The 20,749-nt window shown below is 48.0% G+C and overlaps 1 protein-coding gene across 2 annotated transcripts in view; it reads left to right on the forward strand.

Moving 5' to 3' along the window:
- Positions 1–20,749, forward strand: part of smoc1 (SPARC related modular calcium binding 1) — a 341,176-nt gene that overhangs the window by 26,963 nt on the left and 293,464 nt on the right. For both annotated transcript variants that reach the window (XM_072485788.1, XM_072485799.1), the window contains exon 2: positions 12,971–13,142. In XM_072485788.1, coding sequence (XP_072341889.1) covers positions 12,971–13,142 — 172 coding nt within the window. The remainder of the gene's footprint in view (positions 1–12,970; positions 13,143–20,749) is intronic.

Below are 20,749 nucleotides of genomic sequence, written 5' to 3' on the forward strand. Positions count from 1 at the left end.
ATTGATATTTATTGTCACATGTACCGAAGTACAGTGAAAAGTATTTTTCTGTGGCCAAGAGAACGTACACAGTACGTACATAGTAGACAAAAGAATAATCAACAGAGAACATTGACAATGGTGCATCAACAAATAGTGATTGGTTACATTGCGGACAAGGCCAAACAAGGGCAGCATAGGGTGTTGTGAATAGTGTTCTTACAGGGAACAGATCAGTCCAAGGGAGAGTCGTTGAGGAGTCTAGTAACTGTGGGGAAGACGCTGTTCCCATGTCTGGATGTGCGGGTCTTCAGACTTCTGTATCTTCTGCCTGACGGAAGGGTCTGGAAGAGGGCAAAACCTGGGTGTGAGGGGTCTCTGACAATGCTGTCTGCCTTTCTGAGGCAGCGGGAGTTGTATACACAATCAATGGGAGGATGGCAAGTTTGTGTGATGCGTTGGGCTCAGTTCACCACACTCTGTAGTTTCTTGCAATCTTGGGCCGAGCAGTTGCCATACCAAGCTGTAATTGTTACCTCATGATTAGAGCTGAGGCTACTATACGCAGTCAGACTCTGTGGTGACAATTTTAATCTAACTTGCCTGTTGGCAAAGTTATGGAGTCAGGTGCAACACTAGCTTTACACCCTTACTGACTGCCAATAGTGAAGAATAATACTGGGCGGGGTGTAAAACTACTTCCCACTCAATCCATTGGATTACAATGACCCCAGTGCCTTCAAAAGAACCTCTTCTCCATCCTACACCATCTATACCAAAATGGAGATGGTGGTGGAGAGGTATTGTTACTATTCTAACAATGCATAGATTACTGCTTTGGGGATAAGGGTTTGAATCCCACTATGGCAGCTAAATTCAGTTAATAGATCTAGATTGTGAAAAAGCTGGGCCAGAATTTTAAACTTCCCTGCTGGGGTGTGTGAAATTGAAGGAATGGGATTCCTGACTTTGCAGCAAAGTTATGCTGGGGCAAGGAAGGCCTTTGACACCCTTGCCCCAATTGAGGCCTTTATTATTGGCCACTTAAGGACCATTTTCCACCCAGTCCCAGGTAGGAAGGGGGCTGGGCGCCTCCATCCGAAACCCTCTTCTGACTTTTGGGGTCCCTTCAAACCGTCCAAAGCTCGGTGACTGCTGAACCTCACTCCCCGCTGCACCCTGCCGGTCTCTCCTCCAACACCCCAATCAGCCATTTTCCCCCCCAAACCCTCCCCTCTGTTCCCAACAGGCCTTCCCTACCCTCTCCACCCTGACACTCCGAAAACCTACCTTTCCATCCAGTCCCAGGACTTAGGCTAGGACAGCTTCCTGAACATTGGCATTGCAGGGGCGAGAGAGCTATCTGCTATCAACTTGGCTGGCACCTCTCTAAGGCAGAGCTTCCTCCCGAGTGGGGTGCGGAAGCCCCGCCTCCATCCAATTAACATTCATTCGAACATAAAATGGCTGCGGGACAGCCAGAGTTGGTGGGGATGTGTTCCCCTCTGACTCTTCAGACAGCGGGATGGGAAACCCCACCCTCCAGAAAATGCAGGCCCGAGTCTCAGTCCTGGTGACCGTGCCAGCTATCACTGACTGTTGTCAAAACTCACCTGATTCACTAATGTCTATTAGGGAAGGAAATCTGCCATCCTTACCTGGTCTGGCCTGCCTGTGACTCAAGTTTACAGTAAAGTGCTTGCCTCTTAACTGCCCTCTGAAATGGTTCAGCAAGCTACTTAGTTCAAGGGCAATTAGGGATGAGCAACAAATACTGGCCCAGCCAGCGACACCCACATTCCATGAAAGAATAAAGGGGGAAAAAATGACAGGCAGGGAAAATAAATGACTCTTAAAGCATTTTTACTGCTGCTATTTTTCCTGAAGAGGCACTGATGGCAAAACTCCTTTTAATATAATTTTAATGAACGGTTACAAAGTCCCTTTAGTATGTTTTTGAGCAAAAATCAAAAGCACTGGCTTAGGCTCCTCTGTATTCATGGGACAGACCTCCCCCCAAGCCTTTGGCAGTTATAGTCCATTAAGTTGGAAGAATGAAAACAAACTTTGCAAAGCATGAGCATAAAGTGTCAGCAACGCAACACCATCAAGTTGTCATACCAACTGTAAAGACACAGGGACCGAGTGAGGTGAAATCCCTCAATCCCTGTCAATTTACACACCTCAAATTAAAAAAAAAAGATATTTGCTTATTTTACTCAGGTTCTCCCCTCAGGGCTCTTGCTGGGTGTGAGAGCCTGCTGCTATCTTGCTTCAGTAACTATTCTTGTGTTAGTTCAGGCCCTTTGCTTGCTAGACTATTCAGCCATTTGGCCAGGGATTTGGGGAAAACAGGGATGTTGGAGTTGGTGGAGGCTCAAAGGAGCCCCACCCTCACATATTGTTGACATTAGGATGCTTGCCAACAAGGGAGATTCGATAGTGACCAGGATCAGGATTGTTAAATTTCTCTAGCCCAAGTACACTGTTGCTCTGGCTGAAATCTATTGTGCTCAGTTCCAACCATAAATTGAAACTGGAAGCATCCTGTTCTGTGTGCTTCATACCTCACGCATGGCACCTTTACCCATTGCGCAATTTGCAGAGCTTTAATAAAAGGGACAATCAATTAATATGCAGATATCATGCAATATTGCTTCCTCTTTTTAGAAAGAAGCCACATATATTCACACACAGGGCGCTGTCCTTTGCAGACAAAAGGAGCATGTCCACACATTGTACTTTTTTCAACTCAACAAAAGCTTAGGGGCAGCCATTCCCTGGTTCATTCCCTGTGGTAATGTCCTGACCAATCAGACTTGGCCTGCCTGGTTTGAATGCAAACAAAAGCTTGGCAGTTAACTGTTCCCCTGTTGCTATCAATCATAGTCCACTTGCTAACCAATTCACTCTCTCATCTCATGCAGTATAAATTGTTTTTCTTTTTACTGTCGGTAGGTTTGTGATCTGTCCGGATGAGTGCAAGATGAAAAGCTTCGACAGCAATGTCTCTTTTTTTCAGCAACACTAAAGTAGACCCTTTCATATAATAAAGAACTACTCATCTAATGCCTCACAGTTTGCTTTTCCATGAAAAAAATCACATGCACTCTCAGAAAAAGATGGAAGTCCTCTCGCCTCAGGGCTACCAGGCTACAGCAGACAAAGGACCCATGAGTCTGCGAATCGAATACCCCAGCATCATCACCCCCGCACTCCGTCCCTTGGCTGAGACAACTGCAGATCCATTAAACAGTCTCAAGTACCCAATTCTTGTTTTTCCAATTAAGGGGCAATTTAGCGTGGCCAATCTACCTACCCATCTTTGGGTTTGTGGGGGTGAAACCCACATAGACATGGGGAGAATGTGCAAACTCCACACAGACAGTGACCTGAGGCTGGAATCGAACCGGGGTCCTCAGTGAAGCAATAGTGCTAACCACTATGCCACCATGTCACCCTCAAGTCCACATTCTATTTTTTTATTTTTTTAAATATAAATTTAGAGTACCCAATTCATTTTTTTCAATTAAGGGGCAATTTAGCGTGGCCAAATCCACCTATCCTGCACATCTTTGGGTTGTGGGGGCGAAACCCACGCAAACAGGGGGAGAATGTGCAACCTCCACACGGACAGTGACCCAGAGCCGGGATCGAACCTGGGACCTCGGTGCCGTGAGACTGCAGTGCTACCCACTGCGCCACCGTGCTGCCCTCAAGTCGACATTCTTAATAAGGAGCCAAAGAGCATTAACCAACATTTAATATTTAAGCCTGCTTTCCTGACAGTGACCAAAAGCTCAGTGAGTCTATTCAAACACCAGCTGAGCTAGGCCCATCAGAAAAGTCATGGATTTGGAGCTTGGTTGTTCTTTCAGTGAAAGCAGCATAAACAATGCTGTGACCAGCCTCAGGTCCCCTGGGTTGAATAAGGAGAAAATTAGACCAGTTCCCCGGCTTCCGCCTACCTTCCAGTTGAGCTCCGCTTCATTTGTGCCTGTGATGATTGCACAGGCAAGGTGTAGGTGAGGAGAGGACTGAGCTTGACTATGAGGCGCCCTTTTGTGAAAGAGCTAATCATAAGAACATAAGAACTAGGAGCAAGAGTAGGCAATTCAGCCACTCGAGCCCGCCCGCCATTCAATATGATCATGGCTGATCTCCTCTCAGCCTCAACTCTACTTTCCTGCCTGTTCTCCCCTTCAATCCATGCTGTAAACCTCTATGATTCTATGATCTATGAACCCATTACTAATTAAAAACCAGTCTATCTCCTCCTTAAAGTTACTCAGTATACTCAAGGGGTGGCATGGTGGCACAATGGTTAACATTAGCACTGCTGCCTCACAACGCCAGGGACCCAGGCTTCCATTCTGACCTCAGGTGACTGTCTGTGTCAAATTTGCATGGGTCTCCATGGGTTTCCACCAGATGCTCCAGTTTCTTCCCACAGTCCAAAGACGTGCAGGTTAGGTGGGTTGGCCATGCTAAATTACCTCTTAGTGTCATTTGGATTATGGGGTTACAGGGATAGGGCGGAGGATTGGGCCTAGGTATGGGTCTGTCAGAAGGTTGATGCAGACGTGATGGGTTGAATGGCCTACTTCTGCACTGTTGGCAAACTATGATTCTATGAATGTCTCGCATCCACCACACTCTGGGGTAGTGAATTCCACAGATTCACGACCCTTTGAGAGAAGTAATTTCTTATCATCTCTGTTTTAAATCTGCTACCCCCAGTCCTAAAACTATGACCTCTCGTTCTCAATTTCTCCACAAGTGCAAGCCTCCGCTCTACGTCTACTTTGCCAATACCCTTTATCATCTTATATACCTCAATTAGATCTCCTCCCATTCTTCTAAACTCAAGCGAGTCTAGGCTTAAATGCTAGTACTCTTCATAAGACAAACCCATCATCTCTGGAATCAATCCAGTGAGCCTCCTCTGTACTGCCTCTAATGCAATTACATCTCTCCTCAAATAAGGGGATCAAAACTGTGCACAGTACTCCATGCACAGTCTCACCAATGCCTTGTAAAAGTTGCAGCAACACTTCCCAACATTTTATACTCTATTCCTCTCACTACAAAGGCCAAGATCCAATTTACCTTCCTTCCTTATTACCTGCTGTACCTGCACACTAGTTTTCTACGATTCATGCACAAGGACACACAGATCCCGCTGCACTGAAGCACGCTGAATTTCTCTTCATTTAGATAACAAGTTGCCTTTCCATGTCATGACATCCGCCTATCCAGCTGGCCCATTTTGGCAGCAGTCATGGTCGATTCGACAATGTGTCAGCATTCATGGAAAGATTGTACCCCAGGAAGCAGAGATGGCTTTCCGAGGGAGAGCAGCAGGGATATGGGGTCTATAATAGATATGGGGCCTCAATTAATGCAAATTCGTTCAGATACATGAAGTAGAAATCTGTTTTATACGAATTTGTGAAAAAGTCGAGATTTCGTCACCAGCAAATTCAAGAAAGCTATTTTAAGACCTCTTTCAAAAAGAAATGAGGAGTTTTTTGCGAGATAAATAATAGAATAATTATGATCTTCAGCGGTTCAAGAAAGTGGCTCACCACCACCTTCTCAAAGGTAGTTATGGATGGGTGATATAAATGGTGGCCGAGCCAGAGACACCCTCATCCTGTGAAAGAATGAAAAACCAATGCTTAATTTTGGGAGGTAATTCAGTCAATTAGTTTTGATACCAGCTCACATGGGCAGCACGGTAGCATTGTGGATAGCACAATTGCTTCACAGCTCCAGCGTCCCAGGTTCGATTCCGGCTTGGGTCACTGTCTGTGCGGAGTCTGCACATTCTCCCCGTGTGTGCGTGGGTTTCCTCCGGGTGCTCCGGTTTCCTCCCACAGTCCAAAGATGTGCAGGTTAGGTGGATTGGCCATGATAAATTGCCTCTTAGTGTCCAAAATTGCCCTTAGTGTTGGGTGGAGTTACTGGGTTATGGGCATAGGGTGTGGAGGTGTTGACCTTGGGTAGGGTGCTCTTTCCAAGAGCTGGTGCAGACTCGATGGGCCGAATGGCCTCACTCTGCACTGTAAATCCTATGACATGCAGTGAAGAGATGACATAATGGATGGTAATGCCCTACATGTAACTTGAACCTTTGAAGAACAACAACAAAGAAATGTACAGCACAGGAACAGGCCCTTCGGCCCTCCAAGCCCGTGCTGACCATGCTGCCCGACTAAACTACAATCTTCTACACTTCCTGGGTCCGCATCCCTCTATTCACATCCTATTCATGTATTTATCAAGATGCCCCTTAAATGTCACTATCGTCCCTGCTTCCACCACCTCCTCCGGTAGCGAGTTCCGGGCACCCACTACCCTCTGCGTAAAAAACCTGCCTCGTACATCTACTCTAAACCTTGCCCCTCTCACCTTAAACCTATGCTCCCTAGTAATTGACCCCTCTACCCCGGGGAAAAGCCTCTGACTATCCACTCTGTCTATGCCCCTCATAATTTTGTAGACCTCTATCAGGTCGCCCCTCAACCTCCTTCGTTCCAGTGAGAACAAACCGAGTTTATTCAACCGCTCCTCATAGCTAATGCCCTCCATACCAGGCAACATTCTGGTAAATCTCTTCTGCACCCTCTCTAAAGCCTCCACATCCTTCTGGTAGTGTGGCGACCAGAATTGAACACTATACTCCAAGTGTGGCCTAACTAAGGTTCTGTACAGCTGCAACATGACTTGCCAATTCTTATACTCAATGCCCCGGCCCATGAAGGCAAGCATGCCGTATGCCTTCTTGACTACCTTCTCCACCTGTGTTGCCCCTTTCAGTGACCTGTGGACCTGTACTCCTAGATCTCTTTGACTTTCAATACTCTTGAGGGTTCTACCATTCACTGTATATTCCCTACCTGCATTAGACCTTCCAAAATGCATTACCTCACATTTGTCCGGATTAAACTCCATCTGCCATCTCTCCGTCCAAGTCTCCAAACAATCTAAATCCTGCTGTATCCTCTGACAGTCCTCATCGCTATCCGCAATTCCACCAACCTTTGTGTCGTCTGCAAACTTACTAATCAGACCAGTTACATTTTCCTCCAAATCATTTATATATACTGCAAAGAGCAAAGGTCCCAGCACTGATCCCTGTGGAACACCACTGGTCACAGCCCTCCAATTAGAAAAGCATCCTTCCATTGCTACTCTCTGCCATCTATGACCTAGCCAGTTCTGTATCCACCTTGCCAGCTCACCCCTGATCCCGTGTGACTTCACCTTTTGTACTAGTCTACCATGAGGGACCTTGTCAAAGGCCTTACTGAAGTCCATATAGACAACATCCACTGCCCTACCTGCATCAATCATCTTAGTGACCTCCTCGAAAAACTCTATCAAGTTAGTGAGACACGACCTCCCCTTCACAAAACCATGCTGCCTCTCACTAATACGTCCATTTGCTTCCAAATGGGAGTAGATCCTGTCTCGAAGAATTCTCTCCAGTAATTTCCCTACCACTGAAGTAAGGCTCACCGGCCTGTAGTTCCCGGGATTATCCTTGCTACCCTTCTTAAACAGAGGAACAACATTGGCTATTCTCCAGTCCTTCGGGAGATCACCTGAAGACAGTGAGTATCCAAAGATTTCTGTCAAGGCCTCAGCAATTTCCTCTCCAGCCTCCTTCAGTATTCTGGGGTAGATCCCATCAGGCCCTGGGGACTTATCTACCTTAATATTTTTTAAGACACCCAACACCTCGTCTTTTTGGATCTCAGTGTGACCCAGGCTATCTACACACCCTTCTCCAGACTCAACATCTACCAATTTCTTCTCTTTGGTGAATACTGATGCAAAGTATTCATTTAGTACCTCGCCCATTTCCTCTGGCTCCACACATAGATTCCCTTGCCTATCCTTCAGTGGGCCAACCCTTTCCCTGGCTACACTCTTGCTTTTTATGTACGTGTAAAAAGCCGTGGGATTTTCCTTAATAGTACATTTTCCAGGAGATAGTACATGATAACAAATGTCAGAAGTATAGCCACAATCCTACTCCCCCCTTTTGAGTACAAGCTGACTGGTGGCGATTTAACCTGAGCGTCACCACACCTCAGGCGAGGGGTAAGGTTGAGAAGGTGGGGCCTTCACAAATAACCTTAGCTGGCACAGGAATGGAACCCGCGCTGTTGCCATCACTTCGCATCACAAAACAGCCATCCAGCCAACTAAGCTAACTCACCCCCAGTACATGATAATATTGTATTGGGGAACATAAAATACCACAAAGCACACTTTATGTTCTATATAGGATAAGATCAGCAATTCCAGAAAAAGTACTTAAACCTTTGACGACCAAGTGTAATTTCATAGAATTTACAGTGCGGAAGGAGGCCATTCGGCCCATCGAGTCTGCACCAGCTCTTGGAAAGAGCACCCTACCCAAGGTCCACACCTCCACCCTATCCCCATAACCCAGCAACCCCACCCAACACTATGGGGAATTTTGGACACTAAGGGCAATTTAGCATGGTCAATCCACCTAACCTGCACATCTTTGGACTGTGGGAGGAAACCGGAGCACCCGGAGGAAAACCACGCACATACGGGGAGGATGTGCAGACTCCGCACAGACAGTGACCCAAGCCGGAATCGAACCTGGGACCCTGGAGCTGTGAAGCAATTGTGCTATCCACAATGCTACCGTGCTGCCCCGTTTCACCGTGTGATTTAAATTACAGTGACAGGTTAAAGTGCAAGAGACTAAAATCCATTTCCAATATGGAGAATTTTACTTGTGTCTGTGTATAAAATGTGCTTCCAACTTTCTTTTGGAGGGGAGGAAATCCATACTGCACTTGATAGATTTATGGACCTAAATATCTGTTTTGGCCAAATATTCTGCTGCATGACATGGCAGCATGGCAGCTCATTCTGTTTTAAGAGGAAGGACTTGCATTCACGGCATGGCAATCGGATCTTTCAAAGTATTTTACAAGCAATTAAGCACTTTTGGTAGTAAACGCTATTGTAATGTAGGAAAAGGGGCTGCCACTAAGTGCACAGCAAGCTCCCACAAAGAGCAAGGTCAAAGCAAATTACTCCGGATGCTGGAATCTGAAACAAAACCAGAAGATGCTGGAAAAATCCTCAGCAGGTCTGGCAGCATCTGTGGAGAGAGAACAGGGCTAACATTTTGACTCTGGATGATTGTTTGTTAACTTTGACAAAGGGTCACACAGACTTGAAACATTAGCTCCCTTCTCTCTGCACAGATGCTGCCTGACCTGCTGAGGATGTTCCAGCATTTTCTGTTTTTGTCCCACAAACAGCAATGTGAGAATGACATGATAATCTGTTTTTGCGATGTTGATTGAGGGATAAATATTGGTCAGGCTGTTTAAATACTTTGTGTAGATTATGTGGCTGCTGAGGTTTCCTGTGCATCATTTTTACTGGAGTGACAAAACATACAAGAGATGTGTCTTTCGCGTGATTTATGTCAACATGTTATGTGTTTGTAAACAAATGGAAAATTGTTTGCTCACCATGTTTCCAGAAATTCACTATCTGTCCCTTTAAAAAAAGAAATAGGACAAATTACTTAATGAACCAAAGCTGCTTGGAATAAAAATTCAATAAAAAGAAATGATGGGCGGCAAGGTGGCACAGTGGTTAGCATTGCTGCCTCACCGCGCCAGGGATCCAGGTTCAATTCCAGCCTTGGGTAACTGTTGTGTGGAGTTTTCACCCATGTGTGCGTGGGTTTTCTCCTGGTACTCCGAGTTTCTCCCACAGTCCAAAGATGGGCAGGTTAAGTGGATTTGTCATGTCCCTTAGTGCTCAAAGGTTCGATGAGTTTACGGGGGAGTGTGCCTAGGTGGGGTTCTCTTTCAACGGGTTGGTGCAGACTCGATGGGCCGAATGACATCCTTCTGCATTCTACGGATTCTATGATTCTAAAAAGTGGCATAGAATGATAAATTACACGGCATCAAGGCAACCAACGCCTTAATACATTACCATGCTGCAGTGACAATGTGACAGGATTCCGTGGACACCATTGCAATGTGACGATAGGTGTAGGGTTATGTATGTTCCTAGAGAATTGGGACAGTATGAGGGGCTCATTCATCCAGCACAGACAGTTCTGGTGGGAATTAGTCTCCTCGCTCTGTTAACCATGGAGCTGCAGACAGTACCGAGGGGTTAAAAGAGGGAAAAGCTTTATCCCCCTCAGTTTCTGCTCAAGGTGGCCACCGTTTGTGAATGCTGTCAGGTTGTTTGACTATGATGGGCATCACAAGGTGGTGCATTTTGGGAGGACTAACGAGGCAAGGGGGATATAGAATGAACTTTAGGAAGTACAGAGGACCAGAGGAACCATGGTATGCATGTCCATAGATCGGACAGCAGGGTGCGTAGATAAGTGTTAAAAAGACATATGGGATACTTGCCTTCAATAGCCGCAGCATAGAGTATAAGCGCAGGCAGGTTATGATGGAGCTGTATAAAACGCTTGTTAGGCTACAGCTAGAGACAGTACTGTGTGCAGTTCTGGTCACCACGTTTTAGGAAGGACGTGATTGCATTAGAGAGGGTGCAGAGGAGACTCACCAGGATATTGCCTGGGCTGGAGCATTTCAGCTATGAAGGAAGGCTGGGCTTGTTTTCCTGAGAAGCTTGAGAGGAAACTTCATTGAGGTGGACAAAATTTTGAGGGACGTAAATGGAGTAGACGTTAGTCGAGGGATCCATAACCAGGCGGCATAGTTTTAAGGGAAGGGGCAGGAGATTCAGAGGGGATTTGAGGAAAAGCTTTTTCACCCTGAGGGTGAAACTCACTGTCTGAAAGGGTGGTAGAGACGGAAACCCTTACAACATTTAAGAAGCATTTAGGGGAGCACTTGAAACATCATAGTATACAAGGCTACAGACCAAGTGTTGGAAAATGGGATAAGAATAGATTGGTGCTCGATGGCCGGCACAGACATGATGGGCTGAAGGGCCTCTTTATGTGCTGTAAAACTCTATGACTCTATCTATGACAACTGAATCTGATTCCAACCTCATTTGATGTGAATTCTCCAGCAGGGTTTACTGATTGTGAGGAACAAAGACCCTGGCTAATGCTCTTCTCTTGAGGTTCTGAGCTTAACTGTACTACTCCCACCATCATCAAACTGGCCAAAATCTATTGGAGCACCAGAGAGCAAAGCTGTCACACTTTATTGAAAGGTGGCTCCATATATTATTAATCAAATATAGCAACCATTTGCTGAGGAATTGACAGAGGAGAGGGCAAACGCTCAATATTGTTCTCTGTTGACTTCATGGTAAAATAAATATAGTGATACAATGAATGCAGCATACTCTTCAGTTTTATAGTGTCATTCAAAGGTAGCTAGTTCAAAGCCAGCTCCGCTGGGCAGGAGATGTCCTTTGCCTGCCTGACACCAGGCTCCTGAAATTATTGCTCTCCTCAGCACTCAAGTCACAACAGGAAACTTCCCAGGAGGACAGTGGAAATGCTTTAGGTATGTCGTCACAGCATTGCTGAAGAGATCAAATATCTCCTTCGGTTCCTGGAAGCCCCTGGATTGTGGTTGGCCAAAATGGAGCAGGCTAATTTGGGAAGGCACCAAATACGTGAGGGCGGCATGGTGGCATAATGGTTAGCACTGCTGCCTCACAGCTCCAGGGACCCGGGTTCAATTCTGGCCTCGGGTGACTGTGTGGAGTATGTGCGTTCTCCCCGTGTCTGCGTGGGTTTCCTCCTGGTGCTCCGGTTTCCTCCCACAGACCAAAGATGTGCAGATTAGATGGATCGGTCATGCTAAATTGCCCCTTAGTGTACAAACGGTTAGGTGGAGCTACTGGGTTATGGGGATAGGGTGGAGACAAGGGCTTAAGTAAGGTGCTCTTAGGGGCAGCACAGTGACACAGTGGTTAGCACTGCTGCCTCATGGCACCGAGGTCCCAGGTTAGATTCCGGCTCTGGGTCACTATCCGTGTGGAATTTGCACATTCTCCCCGTGTTTGCGTGGGTTTCGCCCACAATCCAAAGATGTGCAGGGTAAGTGGATTGGCCACAATAAATTGCCTCTTAATTGGAAAAAATGAATTGGGTACTCTAAATATATTTTTTTTACAGTTGGGCGCTCTTTCCAAGGGCATGTGCAGACTAGATGGGCCAAAAGGCCTCCTTCTGCATTGTACGTTCTATGATTCTATGAGACTTTGTTGAGAATGGGCAGAGGTGAAGTTGAGGGAGTGCACAAACCCCCAGATACCTCTATCCAACCTCACAGGCAGCATGGGGCAGAGTCTGCGAATCACGCATTGGACATTTCAGTCATCTCAGAATCCATTAATCGGGAATGGGAGCATATCATCCTCGATCCTAAGGGAGTGACCGAGAAAATTTTGCTTTAAGATTTTGCTTCCTGACTAAGCGCAGGGACGTCTCCTTCCCAGGTCTGTAATACTGAAAATAGAAGTAAGAATCGACAACTGACCTCATAGTCTTATGTAGGTGAACTGACTAAAATTCAGAGTGCTCTTTGTGCAGCGGATGGCAGCTGCATCAACATTCCTGTCCTTGTAAAGCTGATTTTGTTTTGATTTTCCTGTCAAATAAGTGTCATCCGCGCTGTTCGGAAATGTGACATGTCGACATTGCAAATCACCAATGGCGGCCAGCAGCGTGCTTTTGTTTGGATATAAACAGTTTCCATTTGCCCTGCTTCCCAGTGGAGGTGCTTGGAGAGTTTCAGATTACAGGCCAGTGTTGATCGACACACACTCCTTCCTGGAAATTGTTAAGCCATCTGTGAAAAGACATTCCCAGATATTATTTTAAGGCACACTTGGCCTTCATAACCACTGCATTGCAACACTGTTGTCCTTCGGAGATTATTAGCCTGACAGAAGATGAGATTATTTTGTTGCACACTCTGTCTTAGTTTTTGAGCTCTTTGATATCGGATTCTTTTGTTATCAGTTTCTCATAGGTGATCGTGACCAAGACCTGGAGTGCAATGTACATTGTTCTAGCTCTCAGTTGAAACCCCTCTGCGTGTCGGATGGTCGGACATATGAATCAAGATGTGATTTCTTGAGGGCAAAGTGTAGAGATTCAACACTGGAGATTACACACCGCGGCAGATGCAAAGGTAACTCATCTTCCCTTCTACCCATCCCTCACTGCGTCACAGATAATCAATTAGCCAATAATCATTTGTCATATAATAAAGCATGGCAATAAAGCAGTAATCTCAGTTGGGAGGTTCCAGTGGGAGAATCACGACAATGGAGAAGAAGGCCATTCGGCCCATCGAGTCTGCATCGACCCTCTGAAGGGACATCCTACCTAGGCCCATTCCCCCACCCTATTCCTGTAACCCTATAACCCCACTTAACTTTTTGCACACTAAAGGGCAATTTTATCATAGCTAATCCACCTATACCTGCACATTTTTGCACTATGGGAGGAAAACAGAGCACCTGGAGGAAACCCACCTAGCTCTGGGGAGAACATACAAACTCCACACAGACAGTCACTGTGAGGCAGCAATGTTAACCACTGTGCCACCCTATGCTCTGAACCTAGAGGAGATGATGGAAGTCATTTTTGACTTTGGCGATAGAGGATCAGCAGAATATATGTAGAATTAAAGATTCACTGAGCAGAGATGAAGATCATTATGCATTTGCACATTTATTTAGTCTCTGTACACTAGGTATTTAGTCCCACTAACCTGCTCTTTCCCCATACCTATGCAAATTCCCTTTCAAATTATATCCAATTAAGTTACTATCCCCCACCCGTTTCAGCAGTCCATTCCAGATCATTTCAACTGGCTGCATAAAAAGAACCCTCAGTTTCCCTTACACCCCGGTTCTTTTATTGTCACCAGTAGGCTTACATTACCATTGCAATGAAGTTACCATGAAAAGTTGCCAAACTCCGGTGCCTGTTCGGGTACACAGAGGGAAAATACAGAATGTCCAAATTACCTAAGAGCATGTCTTTCGTATCTTGTGGGAGGAAACCAGAGCATCCAGAGGAAATCCACGCAGGCACGGGGAGAACGTGCAGACTCCACACAGATAGTGACCCACGCCGGGAATTGAACCTGGGACCCTGGAGCTGTGCTACCCACTGTGCTACCATGCTGCCCAATTATCCTAAATCTTTTGCCAATTATCTTAAATCTGCGCCCTTTGCCTTCTGGCCCTTTTGGAAACAGTTTTGCCCCATCTGCTCCAACAAAACCTGCATAATTCTGTCCCCTTCGCCCCTTAACCTTCCCTGATCTAAGCAGAACAACGTCAGCTCTGTGGTTAGCACTGCTTCCTCATGGCGCCGAGGTCCCAGGTTCTATCCCGGCTCTGGTCACTGTCCGTGTGGAGTTTGCATATTCTCCCCGTATCTGCATGGGTTTTGACCCACAATCCAAAGATGTGCAGATTAGGTGCATTGGCCACGCTAACTTGCCCCTTAATTGGAAAAAATGAATTGGGTACTCGATATGAAAAAATAGAACAATCTCAGTGATGTGTTGGGTGTTCTGCATCAAATACAGGTCACCAACACTTGGAAGTAGTGCAACCCTATTTTATTAAAAGGTTAACTATTTAAACATACTTGAACTGTGGGTAAATACGATACCAGCTTTAACTAAATACCTTTGCCTTGTCCTAACCAGTCGATGCACCCAGCACATGGTGAATGCCTGTGTTGCAGGCTGTGCGCTCTGTGCTCCTAGCTAGCTGCTACTTGAATGAGCGGGAACTCTGATGTCCCCTGTCTTTATAGTGCATGTGCTCTCACTGGTGATTGGCTGCGGTGTTGTGTGTGTTGATTAGTCCCACTGTGTGTCCATCAGTGTGTGTCTGCACCATGATATACTGGTGTATATTATGACATCCCACCTTTAACAAATGTGCCTGCGTGACAATAAATAGTGTGTGGTGAATGTTCCTGACTACGTGTGTGCGAAATATTTACAGGACTATGTACATAAAACTAAGCTATTTACATGGGAAGGTGCCTGGTGCAGAACAAAACAGTGTGTCACACAAATAACGAGATGAACACTATATACAAACCACTTGAACGATTAAACGGAACAGAACAGACCAGAGAGTCCATTACTGCAAAGTTCACAAATTAAGTCTCTGAGGTGGGCGACGAATTCTGGTTGACCGCCTCAAGGGTGGGTCAGGAGCCACCAGCTGAGGAGTGGGCTGGACTGCATCAGAGTGAGGAGGACGCAGAGTAACCGGAATCTCTGCATAGTCCAGTCCGGGACACCAGGAGGGCGTGGCACTGGCGGAGGATCACGTAGCGAGCGCGGAACGAGATGAAGGGCACGCCGATTATGGCACAGAATGGAACCATCCGATAGATGAACCAGGAACGAGCGGGGAGCCACCTGCTGAAGAACCACAGCATTTGCAGACCAGCCACCATCCGGAAGATGGATGCGGACATTGTCATCTGGAGCCAGAGCAGGTACATCAGCTGCACGGGCGTCATGAGCCGCCTTGTGCTGTGCACGAGACAGTTGTATTCGTTGAAGGACCGGAATGTGGTTGAGGTCTGGGACGTGAATGGACGGCACCGTCGTCCTCAGGGTGCGACCCATGAGCAGCTGGGCTGATGACAGGCCAGTGGACAGTGGGGCCGAGCGATAGGCCAGCAGGGCGAGGTAGAAGTCGGATCCCGCATCGGCAGCCTTGCAGAGCAGCCGTTTGACTGTATGGACGAACTTCTCCGCTTTGCCATTGGATTGGGGGTACAGGGGACTGGATGCCATATGCACAAAGCTGTACCTCCTGGCAAAGTTGGACCATTCCTGGCTTGCGAAGCAGGGGCCATTGTCCGATATCACAGTGAGTGGGATGCCGTGACGAGCAAAGGTGTCCTTACAGGCACGGATGACTGCAGACGATGTGATGTCGTGCAAACGTACCACATCCGGGTAGTTTGAAAAATAGTCTACAATCAGAACATAGTCCCTGCCCAGCGCGTGAAACAGGTCGATGCTGACCTTGGACCAAGGGGACGTGACCAACTCATGGGGCTGTAGGGTCTCACGTGGTTGGGCCGGCTGGAAGCGCTGACAGGTGGGGCAGTTGAGCACTGTGTTGACGATGTCGTCATTGATGCTGGGCCAGTACACTGCCTCTCGGGCCCGTCGGCGGCACTTCTCCACGCCAAGATGGCCCTCGTGTAGCTGTTCCAAGACGAGCTGGCGCATGCTGTGTGGGATAACAATGCGGTCCAGCTTCAGGAGGACACCATCGACTACCGCCAGATCGTCTCTGATGTTGTAGAACTGCGGGCATTGGCCCTGAGCCACCCGTCTGTTCGGTGGCGCATGACACGCTGTTGCAGGGGGTCAGCCGCAGTCTCGCGGCGAATTTGGACGAGGCGTTAATCCGTGGCCGGCAGATTGGAGGCCACGAATGCCACATGGGCGTCAACCTGGCAGACGAATCCCGCTGGGTCACACGAGGTGTTGACTGCCCTGGACAGAGTGTCGGCTATGATCAGGTCTTTGCCCGGGATGTATATGAGCTGAAAATCATATCGCTGGAGTTTGAGCAGAATGCGCTGCAGGTGAGGCGTCATGTCGTTCAAGTCTGTTTGTATTATATTGACCAGCGGGCGATGGTCGGTCTCGACAGTGAATTGGGGAAGGCCGTACACATAATCATGAAATTTGATGACACAGGTCAGCAGGCCCAGGCACTCCTTTTCTATCTGCGCGTTGCGCTGTTCCGTGGGGGTCATGGCACGTGACGCATATGCAACAGGGGTCCATGATGAGGCCTCATCGCATTGCAGGAGCACTGCCCCAATGCCAGATTGGCTGGCATCGGTCGAAATTTTTGTCTCTTTCGCTGGATCAAAAAAGGCCAATACCGGGGCCGTGGTGAGTTTGGTTTTAAGTTCTGTCCATTCGCTCTCGTGGGCAGGAAGCCATTGGAAGTCTGTCGTCTTCCTGACCAGGTTCCTGAGAGCTGTGTTATGAGAGGCGAGGTTAGGGATGAACTTCCCTAGGAAGTTGACCATGCCCAGAAATCGGAGGACCGCCTTCTTGTCCTCTGGCTTTTTCATGGCTGTGATAGCAGCCACCTTGTCCGCATCCGGCCGCACACCCAACTGGGAAATGTGGTCCCCTAGGAACTTGAGTTCCGTCTGGCCGAAGGAGCATTTGGCTCTGTTGAGGCGTAGGCCCTGCTCCCGTATGCGTTTGAACACGCGCTGGAGGCGACTGATATGCTCCTGTGGGGTGGTGGACCAAATGATTATGTCGTCAACATAGACGAGAACACCTTCAATGCCTTCCATCATTTGTTCCATGATCCTGTGGAATACTTCTGACGCCAATATGATCCCAAACGGCATCCTGTTGTAACAATATCTGCCAAAAGGGGTGTTAAAGGTACACAGTTTCCTGCTGGATCTGTCTAGTTGAATTTGCCAGAATCCTTTCGAGGCGTCAAGTTTGGTGAAGAGCTTGGCCCGAGCCATCTCACATGTGATCTCTTCGCGCTTGGGGATTGGGTAATGCTCCCTCATTATGTTGCGATTCAGATCCTTTGGATCAATGCAGATTCTGAGCTCGCCGGAAGGCTTCTTTACGCACACCATGGAACTGACCCAGTCGGTTGGTTCCGTAACTCTGGAGATCACTCCTTGGTCTTGGAGGTCCTGCAGCTGCTGCTTGGGGCGGTCCTTGAGGGGTGCTGGGGCTCTGCGAGGTGCATGCACCACAGGCGTGGCATTCTGTTTGAGTATGATCTTGTAAGTATCTGGGAGCGTGCCCATGCCTTCGAAGACGTCGCGGTGCTGGACGATGATGGCATTGAGTTGCGCCCTGAAATCAGCATCCTGGAAGGCAGATGTGTCATCAGGAGAGAGAGAGTGAACTCTTTGAACGAGGTTTAGCAATTTGCATGCCTGTGCGCCAAGCAGAGAGTCCTTCGAGGAGCCCACAATCTCGAAAGGAAGGATGGCTTTTCGTGACTTGTGCGTCACTTCGAGTTGGCATGAGCCGGTAGCAGGAATGATGTTGCCATTGTAGTCCAATAGCCGGCAGGCCGATGGGAGAATGGTTGGTTTGACACGAAGGCTTTGGAAGGCAGACCACGCCATGCGATTGGCAGAGGCACCAGTGTCCAGGTGGAATCGTATTTGGGACCGGTTGACCATCAGGGTGGCACACCACTCATCGTCTGGATCGATGCTGTATACCGACAGCGGCTGGTGTCTTTGCTTCGGGGACAGCCTGTTTTTCGTTACGACACCGACTCGAAAAGGCGCCTTCGGGTCCTCGGTGTCACTGCTGTGTGGGGCGTCGGAATCGGACTCGGTGACCGTGGGTTGAATTGCCCGAACATTCCTGCGAGGCTGGCTGAAGCGATATGAATCGGAAGGCTGAGCTGCTCGACAGCCCGCAGCATAGTGGCCAAGTCTTCCACATCGTAGGCATTGTCGAGATTTTGCGGGGCATTGCCGCTTTAAATGGGTGGAGCCACAGTTGCTGCACGTCGTGACGTCAGCACGTTCGCTGCGCCACCGCGCATGCGTGGTGCGGTCCTGCATGGTGCGCGCCTGCGCATTACGTTACTCCATGTCACCGTCCCCTCGTTTGGTGCGTACAAGCGCGGGAGTCTGTGAAAAGCACGCGAAATGGCCGCCCTCATCCAGGCTGAGGCCCTGGAGGTGTTCAATCACTTGGACCTGTTCCGCCTCGTGGGGACCTTGCCGCGCCATTTCAGCCGTTTGTATATGGGAGTACCGACTGGTGGCATTTTCATGTAGGACACAGGTCTCGATGGCGGTCGCTAGGGTGAGTTGCTTTACTTTGAGGAGCTGCTGACGTAGGGGGTCCGACTGAACACCAAAACGATCTGGTCGCGTATCATGGAGTCAGAGGTGGGCCCTTAGCTGCAAGATTGTGCAAGGATGTGGAGGTGCGTTAAAAAGGATTGGAAAGGTTCGTCCTTACCCTGCAAACGCTGCTGGAACACGTAGCGTTCAAAACTTTCAATCACCTTTACGCTGCAGTGAGTGTCAAATTTGAGGAGAACCGTCTTGAACTTCGTCTTGTCTTCGTCATCTGCAAAGGGGAGAGAGTTGAAAATATGGATGGCATGGGCCCCGGCCGTGGAGAGGAGAAGAGCAATCTTTCTGGTGTCCAAGGCGCCCTCCCTGTCCGTGGCTTCGAGGTAGAGCTGGAAGCGCTGTTTGAAAATCTTCCAATTGGCCCCGAGGTTGCCGGCGATGCGGAGCGGCGGCGGTGGGCTGATGTTGTCCATATTGCAGAATGACGGAAGGCAGATCACTTGCAGGTAGGTCTAAGAAGTGCTAGTATGCAACCACTCCTGGTATCATGATGTGTTGGGTGTTCTGGATCACATACAGGTCACCAACACTTGAAGTAGTGCAACACTATTTTATTAAAAGGTTAACTATTTAAACGTACTTGAACTGTGGGTAAATACGATACCAGCTTTAACTAAAGACCGTTGCCTTGTCCTAACCAGTCGATGCACTCAGCACATGGTGAATGCCTGTGTTGCAGGCTGTGAGCTCTGTGCTCCTAGCTAGCTGCTATTCGAATGAGCGGGAACTCTGATGCCCCCTGTCTTTATAGTGCATGTGCTCTCACTGGTGATTGGCTGCGGTGTTGTGTGTGTTGATTAGCCCCACTGTGTGTCCATCAGTGTGTGTGTCAGCACCATGATATACTGGTGTATATTATGACACTCAGCTTCTCTGTTCTCATCACATAACTGAAGTCCCCATCCCTGCAGTTGTCCTGGTAAATTCCCATCATAACCTCTCACATCCTTCCTAAAATGTGGGACTCACTGTGAGGATCAGCACCGATACACACTGGCTTGCACACACAATTTGCTGGTTTCTTTCGTAGCCCACAAGTCCTGGGGTGGGACTTGCAGGCCAGACCTTGTAGGCCAGAGTCCGGTGAGCCCCCATGGAAACACTCCAGCTCCCTCGCCGCTTGAATAAAAGCTAATTGCTGAGGATGCTGCAAATCTGAAATTAAAACAGGAAGTGCCGGTTAAACTTAACAGGTCTGGCAGCATCTGTGGAGTGAGAAACGGAGTTTTCGTTTTGACCTCAATACAGACTCAAAACGTTAACTCTGTTTCTCTCCCTACAGATGCTGCCAGGCCTTGGTGAGTTTGTTCAGCGTTTTCTGCCTGAGTTACCCGTGTTTCTTGACTCTTGTTGGTGCAGCAAAATGCTGGGCAGGATCTTCCTGTCCCATCAAAGTCAATGGACGTTTGGCTGGCTCACTGCGTCCACCATGGGGGGATCTGGCAGTGTGGGGCTGCAAAGTCCTCCTCACCATTTCTCATGGCAACAAAGCAGCAATGATGTTTGCTGTTCATTCATTCTCCACATTACCCTTATTCTCATCCACATGAACATTAATGGTTCTTTTCACTCATTGAATCAAGGGTGTAATTAGTAATTTGGGGATCGGCAGCATGGCGGCACAGTGGTTAGCACAGCTGCCTCACGGCGCCGAGGACCCAGGTTCGATCCCGGCTCTGGGTCACTGTCCGTGTGGAGTTTGCACATTCTCCCCGTGTTTGCGTGGGTTTTTCCCCCACAACCCAAAGATGTGCAGGCTGGGTGGATTGGCCACACTAAAGTGCCCCTTAATTGGAAAAAATGAATTGGGTACTCTAAATTTTTTTTAAAAGAGTAATTTGGGGATTTTATGTTGAT

This window comes from Scyliorhinus torazame, chromosome 2 (genome assembly GCF_047496885.1).
Source record: "Scyliorhinus torazame isolate Kashiwa2021f chromosome 2, sScyTor2.1, whole genome shotgun sequence".
In the NCBI taxonomy this organism is placed as follows: Eukaryota; Metazoa; Chordata; class Chondrichthyes; order Carcharhiniformes; family Scyliorhinidae; genus Scyliorhinus; species Scyliorhinus torazame.